The sequence below is a fragment of the Solanum tuberosum genome, unplaced genomic scaffold (assembly GCF_000226075.1).
Source record: "Solanum tuberosum cultivar DM 1-3 516 R44 unplaced genomic scaffold, SolTub_3.0 scf00847, whole genome shotgun sequence".
Taxonomy (NCBI): Eukaryota; Viridiplantae; Streptophyta; class Magnoliopsida; order Solanales; family Solanaceae; genus Solanum; species Solanum tuberosum.
The window spans coordinates 27,115-43,845 of record NW_006239800.1 but is presented as its reverse complement, the minus strand read 5'-3'; the positions used below and the strand labels follow the sequence as shown (position 1 = coordinate 43,845).

General features: G+C 35.1%; 4 protein-coding genes across 5 annotated transcripts; 2 read left to right on the top strand and 2 right to left on the bottom strand.

Moving 5' to 3' along the window:
• LOC102599377 (V-type proton ATPase subunit c''1) lies at window positions 1–4,351 on the top strand. Its single transcript, XM_006367662.2, has 4 exons — window positions 1–262; window positions 359–436; window positions 3,560–3,730; window positions 3,825–4,351. Exons 1-4 carry the CDS (start codon window positions 126–128, stop codon window positions 3,994–3,996), a joined length of 558 nt encoding a protein of 185 aa, XP_006367724.1. The 5' UTR covers window positions 1–125; the 3' UTR covers window positions 3,997–4,351.
• An 810-nt stretch (window positions 4,352–5,161) lies between these two features.
• On the bottom strand, window positions 5,162–7,849 carry LOC102598835 (6-hydroxynicotinate 3-monooxygenase). Of its 2 annotated transcripts, none has more exons than XM_006367660.2 (4): window positions 7,551–7,849; window positions 6,939–7,243; window positions 6,632–6,842; window positions 5,162–5,884 (listed from the first exon to the last, which is right to left on the bottom strand). In XM_006367660.2, exons 1-4 carry the CDS (start codon window positions 7,785–7,787, stop codon window positions 5,384–5,386), a joined length of 1,254 nt encoding a protein of 417 aa, XP_006367722.1. In that variant the 5' UTR covers window positions 7,788–7,849; the 3' UTR covers window positions 5,162–5,383. The 2 variants fall into 2 exon arrangements, with proteins under 2 accessions (XP_006367722.1, XP_006367723.1); XM_006367661.2 differs by having other exon boundaries at window positions 6,939–7,253; window positions 7,551–7,820.
• A 2,483-nt stretch (window positions 7,850–10,332) lies between these two features.
• Window positions 10,333–11,113, top strand: LOC102598501 (pre-mRNA-splicing factor syf2-like). The gene has a single exon (XM_006367659.1). It carries the CDS (start codon window positions 10,343–10,345, stop codon window positions 11,102–11,104), a length of 762 nt encoding a protein of 253 aa, XP_006367721.1. The 5' UTR covers window positions 10,333–10,342; the 3' UTR covers window positions 11,105–11,113.
• Window positions 11,114–15,334: 4,221 nt separating this feature from the next.
• Window positions 15,335–16,273, bottom strand: LOC102600358 (cyclin-dependent kinase F-4-like). The gene has a single exon (XM_006367665.1). It carries the CDS (start codon window positions 16,271–16,273, stop codon window positions 15,335–15,337), a length of 939 nt encoding a protein of 312 aa, XP_006367727.1.
• Between the last annotated feature and the right edge of the window lie 458 nt (window positions 16,274–16,731).

Sequence of the window (16,731 nt, the reverse complement as noted above, 5' to 3'; positions counted from 1 at the left end):
CACGTGTTATCAACAACACAATATTGTCTTCTCTTCAACCCTCCTCTCTCTCTCTCTCTCTCGCCCAAACTGAAGAAATCTCAAGATCGAGAAAGGAGAAAATTGTTAGCAAATCAGATTTCACAATGTCAGCAGCTTCCACAATGGCGGTTATGGGAGCATCAAGTTCGTGGTCCAGAGCTATGATTCAGATCTCACCTTACACTTTCTCTGCTGTCGGAATTGCCATTGCTATTGGTGTCTCTGTTCTTGGTGCCGCTTGGTAGTCATATTTTTGTGAAAAGATTAATTTTTAATGTTGTTGTTGTTAAAGGGTACTCAAATCTGATTACAAGTTTTTGATTTTGTTATGGTATAGGGGGATTTACATTACTGGAAGTAGTCTGATTGGTGCTGCAATCAAAGCTCCTCGCATCACCTCCAAGAATCTCATTAGGTAATTTCAGAATATTACACTTTTCCCCGTTTTGTCCTGTGACTATCCTTGTGAATCCTGAAATGTTGCATTTGATTTACTCTATCCGTTTCAATTTGTTTGTGTGGTTTTGACTCTGACATAGAGTTTAAGAAAATAAAGAAAATTTTTGAATCTTGTGGTCTTATATTAAAGATATGTAGAATGTATCAAAATGCTCTTTAAACTTATAGTCTTAAATGTGCCTCATAGAAAGTTAGAATTAAAGAGTTGTTAAAAAAAGAGATTCTTTTTGGAACAACTAAAAAAGGGAGGTAAGACAAACAAGTTGAAACATAGGGAATATAAAGATTATCCTTGTGAATCTTGATATGTTGCATTCGACTTAGTAGAGCTTTTTGCAGTTTTAGGCTTGTTCTTTAAGAAAATACTAGCTTGATATTAACATGGATGGACACAGGAATTCACTAAAGTAGTTCAATAAAAGACAGTGAAATTGTGCTAGACCTCATAGTGAAGGGATTTAATAAGATGTGCATATAATCATATAAATAGTTTTATTTTTTGGAATGTAATTACCCATATATAAACAGTGAAATTCTCTTGGAAGAAGGGATTAGCTGAACCCCGCCTACATAGGTCTGCCCTGTTGATATATAGTTCAGCCCTCTGCAAGTTGTCTCTTGTATTCCATATTTATCTTCAGATGAAGAATGCCTTAATTGTTGGTGTCTTAGAAGCTCAAAATGATTCTGTTAAGGTACCATATGCAGCAGATTGAAATCAAACGCTCTCGATAGGGTAAAATGCATTAACCAGTTTATATAAATAACACAGTAGGAACCAACTGTATACGCCAATTTTAAGCTATATGAATAGCTATACAAACTAATTATCTAGGAAACAGATTACAAATTTAAATTTAATCATACCTTATTCTCACTAAACGTATCAGGTATTCTTGAAATGCACAAGCCTCTCTCTCTCTCTATATATATATGTATGTTCAGTATATGTACTTGTATGTTTGATGATTTGTCATTGTGATCCAAGTTTTAATAACATTAACATGACAAAGAAGCCATTATGCACCCATTTTTTCTTATGAAGGGAAAATATTTATTGTGAAACAAGTCTTGGGTAATAAACTAAAAAACAACCAAGTCTTGGGTAGGAATCATGTACATAGGAATTTTGCACCTTGTGAGACAAGTCTTGGGAAATAAACAAGCACCCAAAGATGCGACCAGTAGTATATGACCTGACTAAACAACAAGATCCTCCAACATTTGTATCCTATTTCCCTAGCAAAGTTATGAGTTACCAAATATCATAACTACTAAGCTCTTAAGACTCAATAAACATATAGTTACCTAGTCAAGTTCCAAATTTCACTACTTGTTCTATGAAATCTGAATAAAACTTCTGTATATTACTTATATAGAAGTTGTATTCAGATTTCATAACAATAAAAATATTATTCATATTCGTTGGAGTGTTATATAGTGTCTTTACATGTACCAGATTCGTACTCTTTGTTTATCCTGTCAGATTTTACACATGTACACTGGTTGAAGAGCACCCTAAGGACTGCTGATCTCCAGCTAACTACTTTAGTTGTAGATTTAGCACCACCCCGTCTCTCCATAACCCAAATTTCCTATGTGCTTGCCTAGTTATTGGCCATTTTAGTCTTCTTTTCCTGGTTTACTAAAGTTACATTTCCCATCTTTCACTTCACTCTGTCCCGAAGTTGTTCCCTCCACTCTCTATCCAGAAAAAGAGAAAAGGAAAAGAATCACGTGTTTTTTCTTTGATAAGGTAAATAGTTCTAATAATTTGGGAAAATTCCTGTACACAAGTAGTATACCCATAAAATCTTGTGTTCTCTAGTGCGAATATGAGTTCATTGTTCTCTTTTCCAGAAATTCCAACCACCCTACTGTTCTGTTAAATTTTATGATACCCTTGTAACAAAACATCAAAAAAACACAAGAGGACTATGCGTAAGTGTCATTATATGCAAGTATCTTCACATACCTCCACGAGATTAGCATACCTTCCAAAGGGATTGATATCTCTCTTTCACATGTATTTGATAAAGAGAGAAATTCAAACTCAAGCTTCTCCTTGACTTCCTCGGAAAGACGGAATCAGCTACCTGGATGTAGAGGCTCTACAGATCTCTTAGTTTGTCGTGTTATTTGAGCTGGGAATTTTCCAGGGGTTGGAACAGTATATGGTGGAATTGTAATAGTGCTGAATTACAGTGGAAGCATTTTGTTAGTGAGATTGTCATTGATTTTAATATTTGCTGCGTTGATATGTTCTGTATAGGACGGATTAGAGATATGATTTAAGTTTTGTGTCAAATATGTCACTAGAATTAAGCAAGAAATTTTTTTGCAAAATAAGCTATTAAACAAAATTGTGATATGACTAAGAAAATTAGGAACAATAAAACAATAGTTTTATTAGAGTAGGATAAAGATGTAAAGATGGATTTAAAAAATATAAAGAGTAATGTGTGTTAGGGTGTGGAGAGAGAGATGAGCAAAGGGTAAAACCAACCATTGATGCTTTGGGATAAATGTCATCCGATGCCCCCCACTCCAAGGTATTGAATTATCATGAAGATGGAATTTGAATTCCCTTGTCACTCCCAAGTTCAAAAAGTTAATTGAATCAGTCAATCAATTAACCAACCTCAATCTCAAGTTAGTAGGGGTCGACCATGGGAAGTTTTTTCTAGGTCCACTATATTCAGGATTATTTCCTTTCAATACTAAATGATTTATCAGGAACACAAATTTGGACCAAAGTTCTTGGTTATAATAGTTATTTTCCAATATTCTACCTGAACTACAAATCCGACAACCCTTAGCCCTTAGGGACTAAACTATACAATGAGGTGGCAGCATAGTGTTCAACTGTGTTATGTCAATACTTACTGTCTTGGGATATCTGTGTCACATTTGTGTCATGGGCAGCAGTATTATGTTCGCATTCTCAACATACTCTATTGCCCGACTCACTGTTTAATACTTGTTCCAAAGGATTGAAACAAACTTATGGTTATTGGATACATGTGACTTGTCCTTTTCATACTGAAACAAAAGGCTAACTTATCTTTACTTCTTGTAGTGTGATTTTCTGTGAAGCCGTTGCTATCTATGGTGTTATTGTGGCAATTATTCTGCAAACTAAATTAGAGAGTGTCCCAGCATCCAAGATATATGCAGCGGAGTCCCTTCGAGCAGGATATGCAATATTTGCCTCTGGAATTATTGTGGGCTTTGCCAACCTTGTTTGCGGGTTTGTAACTTTTTCTTATTAAAGAAACTTGTTTGCATACAGAGCTTTCTTCTGTTTCACTTGACCATCTTCCTAAATATATTCCTATAAACAGGCTCTGCGTAGGGATTATTGGTAGCAGTTGCGCATTGTCAGATGCACAAAATTCCACCCTTTTCGTCAAGATTCTTGTGATTGAGATTTTTGGTAGTGCACTGGGATTGTTTGGAGTGATTGTGGGAATAATCATGTCAGCTCAAGCAACATGGCCTTCTAAAACAGCATGATCGCGTACATCTGCTTTCTTTGCACTGCCATTTGGAAGCTGTATTTTCTCTCTTGCCAATAGTTTATTGTTTTTGTAGGAGTATTAATTGAAGAGGTTCTTGGTTCTCCCACTGCATTCACATAAATGAAATCGACATAAGCTAGGCCATGTCTGACCTGCAACCGATGTGTCATTTACACTGTTGTATTATTACTTCACTAGAACTGAAGAAACATGAACTTATAGTTATATTTTTTTCCTGGAGAGTGCTGCTTGTACTTATTCTCAGCAAAAGAATATTGTTTGTACGCGGATAGCCGCTGAAAGTTAATAAGCTCCTGCCTGAATGAATGCAAATTTGGTTTTCAAATGGAGTACTGCATTTGCCCTTACATATTTGTTATTCTTCACAGTAGGCTTGGCGACTGGAATTTCCTCATATTCTCATAGCCCCAAATGTCAAAGTTGGTTATTAAGCAAACAAAAGTGGAATCCCTAATCCCTCTTGACTAGAGATCATACTGAATGCACCCAATGGTGTGGCCTAGTGATTAATGAAGTGGGTTGAGATTTATGAGGTCTCAGGTTCAAATTTCAACAAAGACAAAATTAGGTGACTTCTTTTCATATGTTCTTGTCTTGGTGGATAGAGTTATCTGGTACATGTTGGTGGTGAAAGGTGATGGCTATTCTGTGAAATTGGTCGAGGTGTGTGAAAAGTTGGTTTGAACATCACGATCATCAAAAAATAAGACCTAATGATAGGTAGTAGCTACTGTTGCACTCACGACCTAATTAATATGCTTGTCTTATTCAAAATCTTATATTATTAAAGTGATTGTACATTTATTTATAATCTCATTTTGAATGTGATAAACCTTGAATATAGAACTTGCTTTGAAGTAATTGGCAACCGAAGGGACATATACTCTGAAAGAGGCGAATTCAGAATTTGAAGTCACAAGAGGGAAGCAAAGCTTAAAAGGTTCCCTTTCTGCCACTGAAGCAACAAAACACTCTGTTAATGGGTTCCCAAGTCTTTTTTCTTACATATACAAATGCAAGATCTGCCCAAAAGTTAAACTGTAACATCCAATATAGACATGTTTGTACTTCTCGAACCATGAGTATAGGATGAGCTGCATTTTCAGCCAACACCACTTTGTCAGAAAACCTGCTCTGTGTCAAGGAAATTTATGTACTGGCAAATATTAACTTTATTTTCACTATACTACATTCATGAAGTCATGAATTGTATACAGATACAACAACAATAACACTGGCCTGCTATATGTTGGTGCACCAGAATACAGTCATTCGCGAGATGGGCATATACACAAAATGCTCGTCTCAATTATGCATCCAACAATGCTTTAATAACCAGGCCAGTATAAAAACCAGTGACATTACTTCAATATCGAAGGAAAATCGTAGAAATGAGGCATGTTTTTCTGCTGAAGCTCTTCACAATCTTCTGGACTTGCAGCTTTTAGATCAAAGGACGGATGATCTGAAAGTGATAAACCTTGTTTAATGCGACCTAGTCTTCTTGAATATAGAACCTGCTTCGTATTTACTGGCAGCCTAATAGACTGGTATTCTTCAAGAGCAGAGTTCAGATTTTCCACTTGCCACTTCTCTAAGCATTTGCCTAAAACAGCTGCATCCAATATCGACATGTTTGTACTTCTTACACCATGAGGAGTAGTAGGATGAGCTGCATCTCCAATCAACACCACTTTGTCCCAAAAAATCTGCTCCAGAGGATCACAATCATATATCACATTTAGGAAAGGCTCCTTAATTTCTTTAATTACCCTGACCAATTCAGGAACCCAAGTCTTCTCAGCTTCTTCATGCATGTTTTGAACCAAGTTTTCGCTAACCTTCATTGTCACAGAATTCCCCTGGATTGCATAACAAACTATTGGTTTTCAGAATTAATACTTTCAATATAAACAGACAATAATCAAGATACTGATCTGGAAAAACAGGCATAAAGTAATGGTACCAAAGTCCCCCAGTCTACTCCTCTAGGTAACACTCGAAATGTGTTGAACTTACATCATTAATTGTATATCAGATATGTGGTTTAGAAAATGATCTGTCCATCCACTCTCCAAATCTCTAATTATTATCTGATCTGATGGAACTATATGTTGATCCATTCACGATAAATAACAGTTCTAAATCCACTTTAAATCAATCAACTATAAATCAATTTTGAATCTATTGGTATTAGCTATATGAATCCTCTCTATATCACATTGTTTTATTCAGGTCCATATTGTTCCAACGCTCACTAAATAAGAGATACATAATACTCCCTTCATTCCACTGGCAGCATGTCCTTTTTAATCCATTCCAAAAGAATAGAAACTTTCTAAATTTGGAAACAATAACTTAACATCTCATTTAATATTATGGCATGTTTACAATGCAAGTTTCAAAAGTTAAGCTTTTCTTTATTAAACACTGTGTCCACTCAAACTATGCCACATAAAATGAAATGAAAAAGGTAATTGACTCTTTTACATTGGTCTTCAGCTTATCACAACCCACAATTCTCCTTTCTTATCAGGGTTAACGTTAACGATCATTCAGGATAGACATTACTTTAATAACCATATCACTGGATTTGACAAGCTTATTACCTTGAGGTTTGGTTCGGGCTGATTAATGTACCATATCCAATTGAACCTATGGTTCAATAATTCATAAAATACACTATGAGTTCCAGAGCTCAGGTCAAAGTACAAGCATTTCCCAAGATCTGGATACACTTTCTTAAGGTTGCTGATGGCTTCTGAGTGCTTCTTATTGGAAAAATCAAGAACCCCTCTCCACGCACAGTACCCTGAATATCTAACAGAAAATAGGGGTCACTAAAAACACCAAACTGATGCATTTCATCGATTAGAAAAGGGGAAAGAAGAAAATTAATTGACTTTATATACTAACCTCAGCTTAAGGTCAGGAAGGAAACGTTGTCTGATTGAAGACAGACAACCATCAGCAGCAATAAGCAAATCAGCAACAATGTTGATTGTAATGCCCGTTTCAAGAACTTTAGTTTCAACTTCCACTTTTGATTTGTCATCATACATGGAAAAGGAGAGAAACAAATAACCCCATAAAACAATATCTAGCGGTAGTGCACCATACAAAAGGCTATGGAGATCAGCCCAATAAGCTGCTCTGAAATTAAAATGTTCATCCCTTGCCAATGTCCGGCTCACTTTTGTTTCTCCATCAGTTTCCTGGTTCTGTAGTTGACTAAAAGTTCAGCAATGAGGATGGATGAAAATCTAATTGTGAAATTAATATTGGTGGAACTAGGTCCAAAAAAAAAAGGAACAATATCTCATATTAGGCAGACAGAGGAAACAACAAAAGGAACAACAATAATAGAACACAAACTGCCTGAACTTTTACCTTATTGGTGTGGTTTCGATTCCCCACCTTGTAATCATCTCCCCATTTCCCCTTCCCCTTCCCCTTCCCTTAACCCCAAATCTCAATTTGAAGTAAAAAACCAACATAGCTGGGGAAAGTAGCTACTCTATAACTTACTTGATCGACGACAAGAGGCAAGGTAGTTTGTTGAAGGAGTTGGGGTTGTTGAATCCAAGATTGAATGATTTTCTGAGAGAAAGTGTCAAGTCCAAGACCAGCACCAGTGGGGCTACCAGTTGGAGGTTGTGGAGTTTTCTCAATAACGACAACATCCCAACCAGCTCTGATGAGAGCATGTGCACAACATATACCTGCTATGCTGCCTCCAACAATCACTGCCTTCGGTTTCCCCATTTCTTTCTTCTCTTTCTGTGCAAAAGCCTTTGGTCTGGGTGTGCTCGTGTAAGTTTATAATCGTATCCAATATGTTTATTACTATTTGTTAAAAAGTAATGAAAAATATATTGAATTGTACCAAATAATATGTCATTTTATTTATTAAGTTTAATAATAATAAATATTAAAATTCTGACCTAAAATAATGAAACTGACTATAAGCGACAGCATAATTAACATTCAAAGTTCTAACACTGAAATTTTTTATGTTAATTCCAATTGAAATTAAATTAGTTCTACATCTCGACTCTCGAGCAGTAGCTAGTAAATTGCAATGATCTTGCATAACAAGCTACGAGTTATTATATATTTTTCTTCTCTTATGATTTTTAAATTTCTCTTATTGAGTAATTAAATTAACTAGGCTCAATACTTAAGTTTCATCTTGATTGTGCTTATAACAAATATTTGAAAAATTATTTTACCAAAAATACTATTTAGATCAAGTGTACATTTTTATTCCCTCAAAAATTAATTAGATTGCAAATTAGTTAATTGACTGCTTAATTGGTCCCCTTTTTCAATCTTATTTAAATCAGATTGGGGGTCAATTTGTTTTTTTTTTGACAACCAACATGCTAGTTATATTAATGCATAATAAGGTTCAAAAAGTTAAAAGATGTAATAGCATCACTTACAATCCATCTAGGGAAAGTAGAAAGGCACACAACTTTGCGTACTAACTAAATATAAAATTTTGCTAAATTATGTGCTACTAAATTCCAAGACCTTGGAATATGCATCACATTGACCACTTCAGAGCACTTTATAAGGTTCCAAATGTCCTCACAAGTAGTCTATATCTCCTATGAGACTATAGTTCTTTGTAGTACCATATCCACCACATTTTTTGCATCTGATAAGATTTGCACCTTTGTCCATCCCTTTTCTCTAGCATTCTCCAGCGCCATACGAATTGCAATTGTTTCAGCAGTGATAACTTTCCCAACATATTGAATTGGGGTACCAAATGCATGAAGCAAGTTACCATAGCTATCCATAGCCACCACATCAATGCTTGTCGTCGTCTTTTCCTTATGTACACTAGCATCTGTAAACACAACAATACCATCTTGTGTCATAGTTATATTTCTATCATCATTACAAGCAGGTATAACTGTAGGGGAAAATGGAGGAATCAAATTATTTTCATATTCATGGAAATCGAAAAGAGTTTTGTTAACAAGATCATTAGGATCAGAAATTTCTCCATTGAAACTCTTCGAATTTCTAGCCTTTCAAATTTGCCACATAATAGAAATACTTAATTTTATAAGCTCAATAGAATCAAGGTATTTTTTAGCATTAGTAAAAAGATCATTCCACCATCTAGCAAAATCCACAGTATTTTCTAAACTAGGTCAATTAATAGGGCAAATATTCCAAACTAATTGGGCACTAGAACACCTAAACAACATGTGATCAATCGTTTCACTCTCAAGTCCACAACCCTTACACACTCCACAAATATGCCTCATTCTCCTAGAAATCATATGGTTGACCGGTAACATGTTCAAAATACATTTCCGAATAAATCATAGACCATAAAAAGTTCCAGAATTCTTTTGAGAAAGACTGATTACTAGATTGAGCGCTCTCATTACTCACTTTTTCACATCTAATCATTTCCCTAGCTAAGTGGTATTCTGATTTAACCTCATACTTTCCAGACTTGGTATGGTGTGAAATAATCTTATTTGATGAGCCTGTGGTTGAAATAGGTATAGAGACTATTGTATGGAAGTCATTTGGACAAAAATAATTCTCAAGATCATCCAATTTCCATGTATTGGTACTTTCCTTTATAAGATCATTCACTCTCAACTCAACATCTATTGGAGCATGCATCCTCAACCCATGCTACTGTGGCTCAAATTTGGCGTCATATTTCGTTTGGACAGACTTATAAAAAATAACTTATAAGTTAAAAAATTAAAAATCAAAAGCAAGGAATATTCGGCTTTTGATTTTGACTTATTTTTAAATTAGGTGGTTTCTTTCTATTTGTTTTAGTTTAGATCGATAGAGTTATTTGATATTTAGAAATTAATCGAGATATGCACCAACTGACTGGGAGAAAAAAAGAAAAGGAAAGACATGTTTTTCTTTCTTCATGGTGAATAGAATTTTGTCGATAGTTTTAATTAATTAAAACTCACATGAATGTTCTATAGTATACAGTAAGCAAGTCATATTTCATTTAGCAATAAGCTCTATATTATAACAATATATAATTATAAATGATTGGAAATTAACTAAAAATTAGTATAATGTTAAGCTAACAATAAAGGGAAAAGACATTGACTAAACTATTTAGGAAATAAACCTAGAAATCCTAAATAATTTAGGATTTGTTTTATCCTAATTCATATAGGAATAGATTTTCTAGTCCTAATTTAATTTGGTTAGTTAACCTTATAAATAGGGGTGTCTTATTACCTATTTTTATATAGTTAAATAAATAGAAGACTTTTGCGTTCATTCTTTTATTCCTTAATACGGAAATTGAGAACATGAGTGACGAAAGAAGAGTTGGTATTCATGTGAGTTCCGACGCACCTGATGAAAGAGATGGTATTGAAAGTCACAATGATGATGGAGAGGATAATATGGGAGAAGATTCGGTGAATCTCACAGGGAGGAAGAAAAAGTTATTTGAATTGAGGTTAAAAATGAACGAGGCAAGAAAAGCGAATCAATCTGCAATGGTAGCAGAGAAGAAAAAAACAGAAGTTCCACCTGCAGAGTCTAGCAGGGGAATGTCCAAGCAAAAATGGATTGAAGAGAGGAAGAAGAAAATTGGGAATTTGTTGGATGCCAATGGGTTAGATATGAGCAAGGCATATATGCTAGATACACAAGATTCTGCAGAGGCAAAGTATAACAAGTGGGAGAAGGAGCCTGCTCCAGTTGGCTGGGATGTTTTTAATAAGAAGACGCTATACGATGCATACAAGAAGCAGACAAAGAATATTGCTGTTGATGTAGATGAGTATAATAGAATGAAGGAAGCTGACCGAGAAGCTTCTAGTCTCCAGTATGGAAAGGCACCAAAATTATCAGACGACAAGATAGAGAGGATGGTGAAGGAGCTCAAGGACAGGGACGAGAAGCACCAATCATTTAGTCGGAGGAGAAAGTTCCATGAAGATAAAGACATTGACTCTATTAATGATCATAACGAGCACTTCAATAAAAAGATTGAGCGTGCCTTTGGAAAATACACCTTGGAGATCAAGAATAACCTTGAGAGAGGAACTGCTTTGCCTGATTGAGATGCTCACTTGCTTTCCTGTATCATGATTTTAGTTAATGTGAATTTCTATTTATCAACCTTATACAAATGAATTATAATATATCACAATAACATAGACACTTTTTTTGTCATTGTTCACTCATCAAAATTGTCTCCAAATAATCTTAATAAACAAATAAAAAGATACAACAACCTTGACTTGCAAATCCACAAGCATAAGCATAGTTGTCTTTCTTTTATTCATCAAAGTATCTACGGTATATAAATAACAATCTTGTCCGTAGTATTTACAATAACTTGTTTTGACTCCATTTGTCTTTACACTGCCGTGAAACAATGTTGCACAGTAATTTTTTTCTACTTCAGAGCAAAGTGTTGAAAAGAACATGTCAAAGAAAGTTAAAGCACTCGTGAAATCACTACAACTTTCTGCCGTGTTGATTCATAATATAGCTTGAGAGACTACTACAACATGGGAAATATCACACATAACTATAATAGATTGAGAAAAAACTCACTAAACATTGGAGCAAGATGAAAATCATATTCATGATCGGCAGGGTCCGCCCTTCCTAAGATCGAAAGAAAGAGTATAGACATGTATTTCATTTTTTCAACTTCAGAGCAAAGTGTTGAAAAGAACATGTCAAAGAAAGTTAAAGCACTCGTGAAATCACTACAACTTTCTGCCGTGTTGATTCATAATATAGCTTGAGAGACTACTACAACATGGGAAATATCACACATAACTATAATAGATTGAGAAAAAACTCACTAAACATAGGAGCAAGATGAAAATCATATTCATGATCGGCAGGGTCCGCCCTTCCTAAGATCGAAAGAAAGAGTATAGACATGTATTTCATTTTTTCAACTTCAGAGCAAAGTGTTGAAAAGAACATGTCAAAGAAAGTTAAAGCACTCGTGAAATCACTACAACTTTCTGCCGTGTTGATTCATAATATAGCTTGAGAGACTACTACAACATGGGAAATATCACACATAACTATAATAGATTGAGAAAAAACTCACTAAACATAGGAGCAAGATGAAAATCATATTCATGATCGGCAGGGTCCGCCCTTCCTAAGATCGAAAGAAAGAGTATAGACATGTATTTCATTTTTTCAACTTCAGAGCAAAGTGTTGAAAAGAACATGTCAAAGAAAGTTAAAGCACTCGTGAAATCACTACAACTTTCTGCCGTGTTGATTCATAATATAGCTTGAGAGACTACTACAACATGGGAAATATCACACATAACTATAATAGATTGAGAAAAAACTCACTAAACATAGGAGCAAGATGAAAATCATATTCATGATCGGCAGGGTCCGCCCTTCCTAAGATCGAAAGAAAGAGTATAGACATGTATTTCATTTTTTCAACTTCAGAGCAAAGTGTTGAAAAGAACATGTCAAAGAAAGTTAAAGCACTCGTGAAATCACTACAACTTTCTGCCGTGTTGATTCATAATATAGCTTGAGAGACTACTACAACATGGGAAATATCACACATAACTATAATAGATTGAGAAAAAACTCACTAAACATAGGAGCAAGATGAAAATCATATTCATGATCGGCAGGGTCCGCCCTTCCTAAGATCGAAAGAAAGAGTATAGACATGTATTTCATTTTTTCAACTTCAGAGCAAAGTGTTGAAAAGAACATGTCAAAGAAAGTTAAAGCACTCGTGAAATCACTACAACTTTCTGCCGTGTTGATTCATAATATAGCTTGAGAGACTACTACAACATGGGAAATATCACACATAACTATAATAGATTGAGAAAAAACTCACTAAACATAGGAGCAAGATGAAAATCATATTCATGATCGGCAGGGTCCGCCCTTCCTAAGATCGAAAGAAAGAGTATAGACATGTATTTCATTTTTTCAACTTCAGAGCAAAGTGTTGAAAAGAACATGTCAAAGAAAGTTAAAGCACTCGTGAAATCACTACAACTTTCTGCCGTGTTGATTCATAATATAGCTTGAGAGACTACTACAACATGGGAAATATCACACATAACTATAATAGATTGAGAAAAAACTCACTAAACATAGGAGCAAGATGAAAATCATATTCATGATCGGCAGGGTCCGCCCTTCCTAAGATCGAAAGAAAGAGTATAGACATGTATTTCATCTTTTACTCAGTATTATCACCCCAAGTATATACATGTAACTTGAGTATAGGCGAATATTGCTCACAACAAAATGACAAATCGCCTACTTGTTTAAAGCTTTTTGCTCCCTATTATGATGCTGTTTGTAGAGAAAAAAAAGTTGAATGACAACATTACGCAACTATCTTTCTTTCACCATCTTCAAGCCATCCCTCCATCCCAAACTCCATTTTGGAGATCCTTGAACTTTCGCCAATTTGTCAATTACTTGTATGATCAAAACTTGAAGGCAATTCAACCAAACAAAGTAAAATGTGAAATCTATCATAATACTGCGACCTGCATAACATTTAAATTGTAAAGATTGCCAAATTAGTTGATAAAATTTAAAACCAAACAAATCAAAAGGTAGAGTGCTTAACATGCAAGGTACAGGCCAATGACGAACAACTTGAAGCTTAGCATACACCAAAGCATGCTCCTTAATGATCAATTTAAAGTTCATAAGACATTATTCATCACTATAATTGAATGAGTACCATAGTACAACTCCCAGTATTTTCCATTCCATTAAGTAAAGACAAGTAAATAGAGGGGCATACATGATTCTTTCACGACTTGAGGTGTTAATTTACTTATTAAAATATACCCCCCTCTACCCTTTACTAGAGAGATTGCAAAAGGGAGGGCTGAGTGGTTGAGTCATAGGAATAACAACATGAAAATCCTAATTTCATATCCCATTACAACACTAAGTGTGAAACTCGCCTGATGGATTTGTCGAGGTGAAAGCTGGTAATGACACTACCTTTACACAAAGTTAAAAAAGGCAGTCATACCAGACTATCTCCGAGAAAATTGGGGTCGCAGTCAGTGGCAGAGTCAGAATTTTTAATAAAGGGGTTCAAAATCTGAAAAAATAGATCCAGGAAGTAGCCGAAGGAGGTTGACATTTACTGTATATAACAAAAAAAATATTTTAATCATATATAAATAATATAATTTTCCGCCGAAGAAGGTTCCCGTAAAATTCAAGTGCACCAAGTTCCCGCTATGCGCGGACCCAAAGAAGGGTTGAACCATAAGGGTCAATTGTATGCAGCCTTGACCTACATTTCTGCAAGAGACTATTTTCACAGCTCGAACCGGTGATCTCCTAGTCACAAGGCAACAACTTTACCGGACAAAAAAAATCAATCACTAAACATATTCTGTCTTTTGAGTTTTCTTCACTCGCAACTCCCACAAATATCAGCGGCATCATCATAGGTGTTTGGACACATACATAGCAATAGTTACTAGTCATATATATGTGCGTATCTCTTTACTAGTCGGGCTCAGGCATTTCTCAAATCCTACAAGGTATAAGTACAGATGAGCCTCAGAGAACAAGGTAAAATTAACTCCATAATCTCTCTTCTTTCTTGTCCCAACAGTACTTAATTCATTACTATAGTTGACGATTTAGAATGTTAGTTTTATTCTCTCATTGTCTTTGCCGTCTTGAAAAAACTTTTGTATTTGCGAAGGACAAGTAGAAATAACCATGATCAGGATACGCTATGGATTTGTTAAAATGCCCCTTAGCTATTTGATAAAATGTCTGAAAGAAAATTGCAGGTATGTTGTGTATGAATTTCCAAGTTTCATTACCTTCTAAGGTATATTAGCAGCTTCACATCAGTTGCAAGAAGTTGTGTTCAATCGACTACTTCCAAAAATCACATGTTGAATCTGAGTTCACGAAAATTATTGCAATCATTAAAACAGTATATGAAATTTGGGGGAAGTCGTGCTTGACGGATGTATTTATTTCAGCTATTACCCTCTTAACCTAAGTTAATAGAATGATGTTTATTGTAAATTTTGGGATGATTAAATAAGTTTGAATTATACTTCAGGATGATATTAGTCAAAAAAATTCAATTTAATAGCTGTAACAAAAAATTATCAATTACATATTTTTTCCTTTGTAGAGTTCCCATGATTCCCATAAACTATTTTAAACTAAAACAAATATCACTACAAAAAACAAAAAAAAATGTTCCTATCCTTTTTCTTCTCTTCTTGTTGTATTCTTCCTCTTTTTCATTGATATAGGAGCTTAGGTTAATTGCTTTATACTAAGGGTTTTGCCCTAATTCCAACAGAGGGAGCAACAGCAGTGTTAGAGCATAATGATGGAGGTACATAAAAGCAACTCTGAAAGAAACGGTGCTGAAGAACTTCCACCGCTGTTGGCCTCTTGCAAGGATCCCACGAACAAAGCCAAGTTATTAGATTAATTGCATCCTCACTAACATATGGGAGTACTTTAGACAGAGTTACACCACAGATCTGCGGAAACTGGTAGTTGATAGCACCAGCAAGTTCGTGTCCATGAGCCCATTCACTCTTTGATGGAGTACCTATAACACTGCATATTCTGTAAATCTCATCTGCTTCACTCAAACCAGGGAATAGAGGACGAAGAGTTAATAACTCAGCTATTATTGCACCCATTGCCCACATATCAACAGCAGGACCATATATTGGTGATTGTAAAAGAACTTCAGGGGCACGATACCAGCGTGTTGAGACATATTCAGTATATGGGGGCTGAGAATTGATCTCCCTAGCTAGACCAAAATCAGCAATTTTTATAGTATGATCTTTTGAAACCAACAAGTTCTCTGGCTTAAGATCGCGATGAAAGTATCCTCGTTGATGGATGGATGCAAGACCTTGAAATATTTGGAAGCACCAATTTCTGACTTGTGATTCTAAGAAAAGATGAGGCCTATTCTCCATAAGGTTATATAAGTTGCACTCCATGTATTCAAACACAAAGTATAATATGTCATTCTCTCTAATAACTTCTTTGAGCTTAACTATATTTGGATGGCTCATTCTCCTCAATGACTTGACTTCTCTCAAGTTGATGCATTCTTCCCATGAATAATAATTCTTCTTCATTTTCTTAATTGCAACCACTTCACCCGTCTGTTTATTCAAAGCTCGCCACACATTCCCAAATGTACCATTACCAACTTCCTTAATTATTATGTACTTTTCCATTAGAACTAACACACGTTGTTCCTCTTCACTAGTCGATTGGAAAAAGCAATACTTACTATCCACTAAATAGGAACTAGTAGTCTAACACTAGGAAAAAGCTTGCCAATGAAGGACTTTCTGGAATGATTTGAGCAGAGGTACAATTGGTCCATGTCTTAAGTAAAATTAATACACTGGAATTGAACTCTAACAAAGCCACAGAAGAAAGAATGCTTAACTCTACCAAACCCTAAAAAACTGAAGTTTATTTGTTCTTTGTCCTTCAATCTCACTTCCTATTTATAATACTAAGAAATTAACCAAACCAATTCCGATATGAAGAAGGACAAACAAATTCGATAAATACCAAATATTAAGTTCTAAACAAATTAGGATAAGTGACAAAGATACCATATTTAGAATATTAACAAACCAAATTAAATTTGAATCAGGAAACCTTTTCCAATATGAATTAGGAC

Bases quoted from the DNA above. Each gene is read 5' to 3' on its own strand.
- LOC102599377 (XM_006367662.2), top strand. From the start codon at position 126: ATGTCAGCAGCTTCCACAATGGCGGTTATGGGAGCATCAAGTTCGTGG. The intron at 263-358 runs GTAGTCATATTT...GTTATGGTATAG, and splicing joins TCTGTTCTTGGTGCCGCTTG to GGGGATTTACATTACTGGAA. The intron at 437-3,559 runs GTAATTTCAGAA...TACTTCTTGTAG, and splicing joins ACCTCCAAGAATCTCATTAG to TGTGATTTTCTGTGAAGCCG.
- LOC102598835 (XM_006367660.2), bottom strand. From the start codon at position 7,787: ATGGGGAAACCGAAGGCAGTGATTGTTGGAGGCAGCATAGCAGGTATA. The intron at 7,244-7,550 runs GTAAGTTATAGA...AGTCAACTACAG, and splicing joins TGCCTCTTGTCGTCGATCAA to AACCAGGAAACTGATGGAGA. The intron at 5,885-6,631 runs GTAATAAGCTTG...TATGCAATCCAG, and splicing joins AGCCCGAACCAAACCTCAAG to GGGAATTCTGTGACAATGAA.
- LOC102598501 (XM_006367659.1), top strand. From the start codon at position 10,343: ATGAGTGACGAAAGAAGAGTTGGTATTCATGTGAGTTCCGACGCACCT.
- LOC102600358 (XM_006367665.1), bottom strand. From the start codon at position 16,273: ATGGAAAAGTACATAATAATTAAGGAAGTTGGTAATGGTACATTTGGG.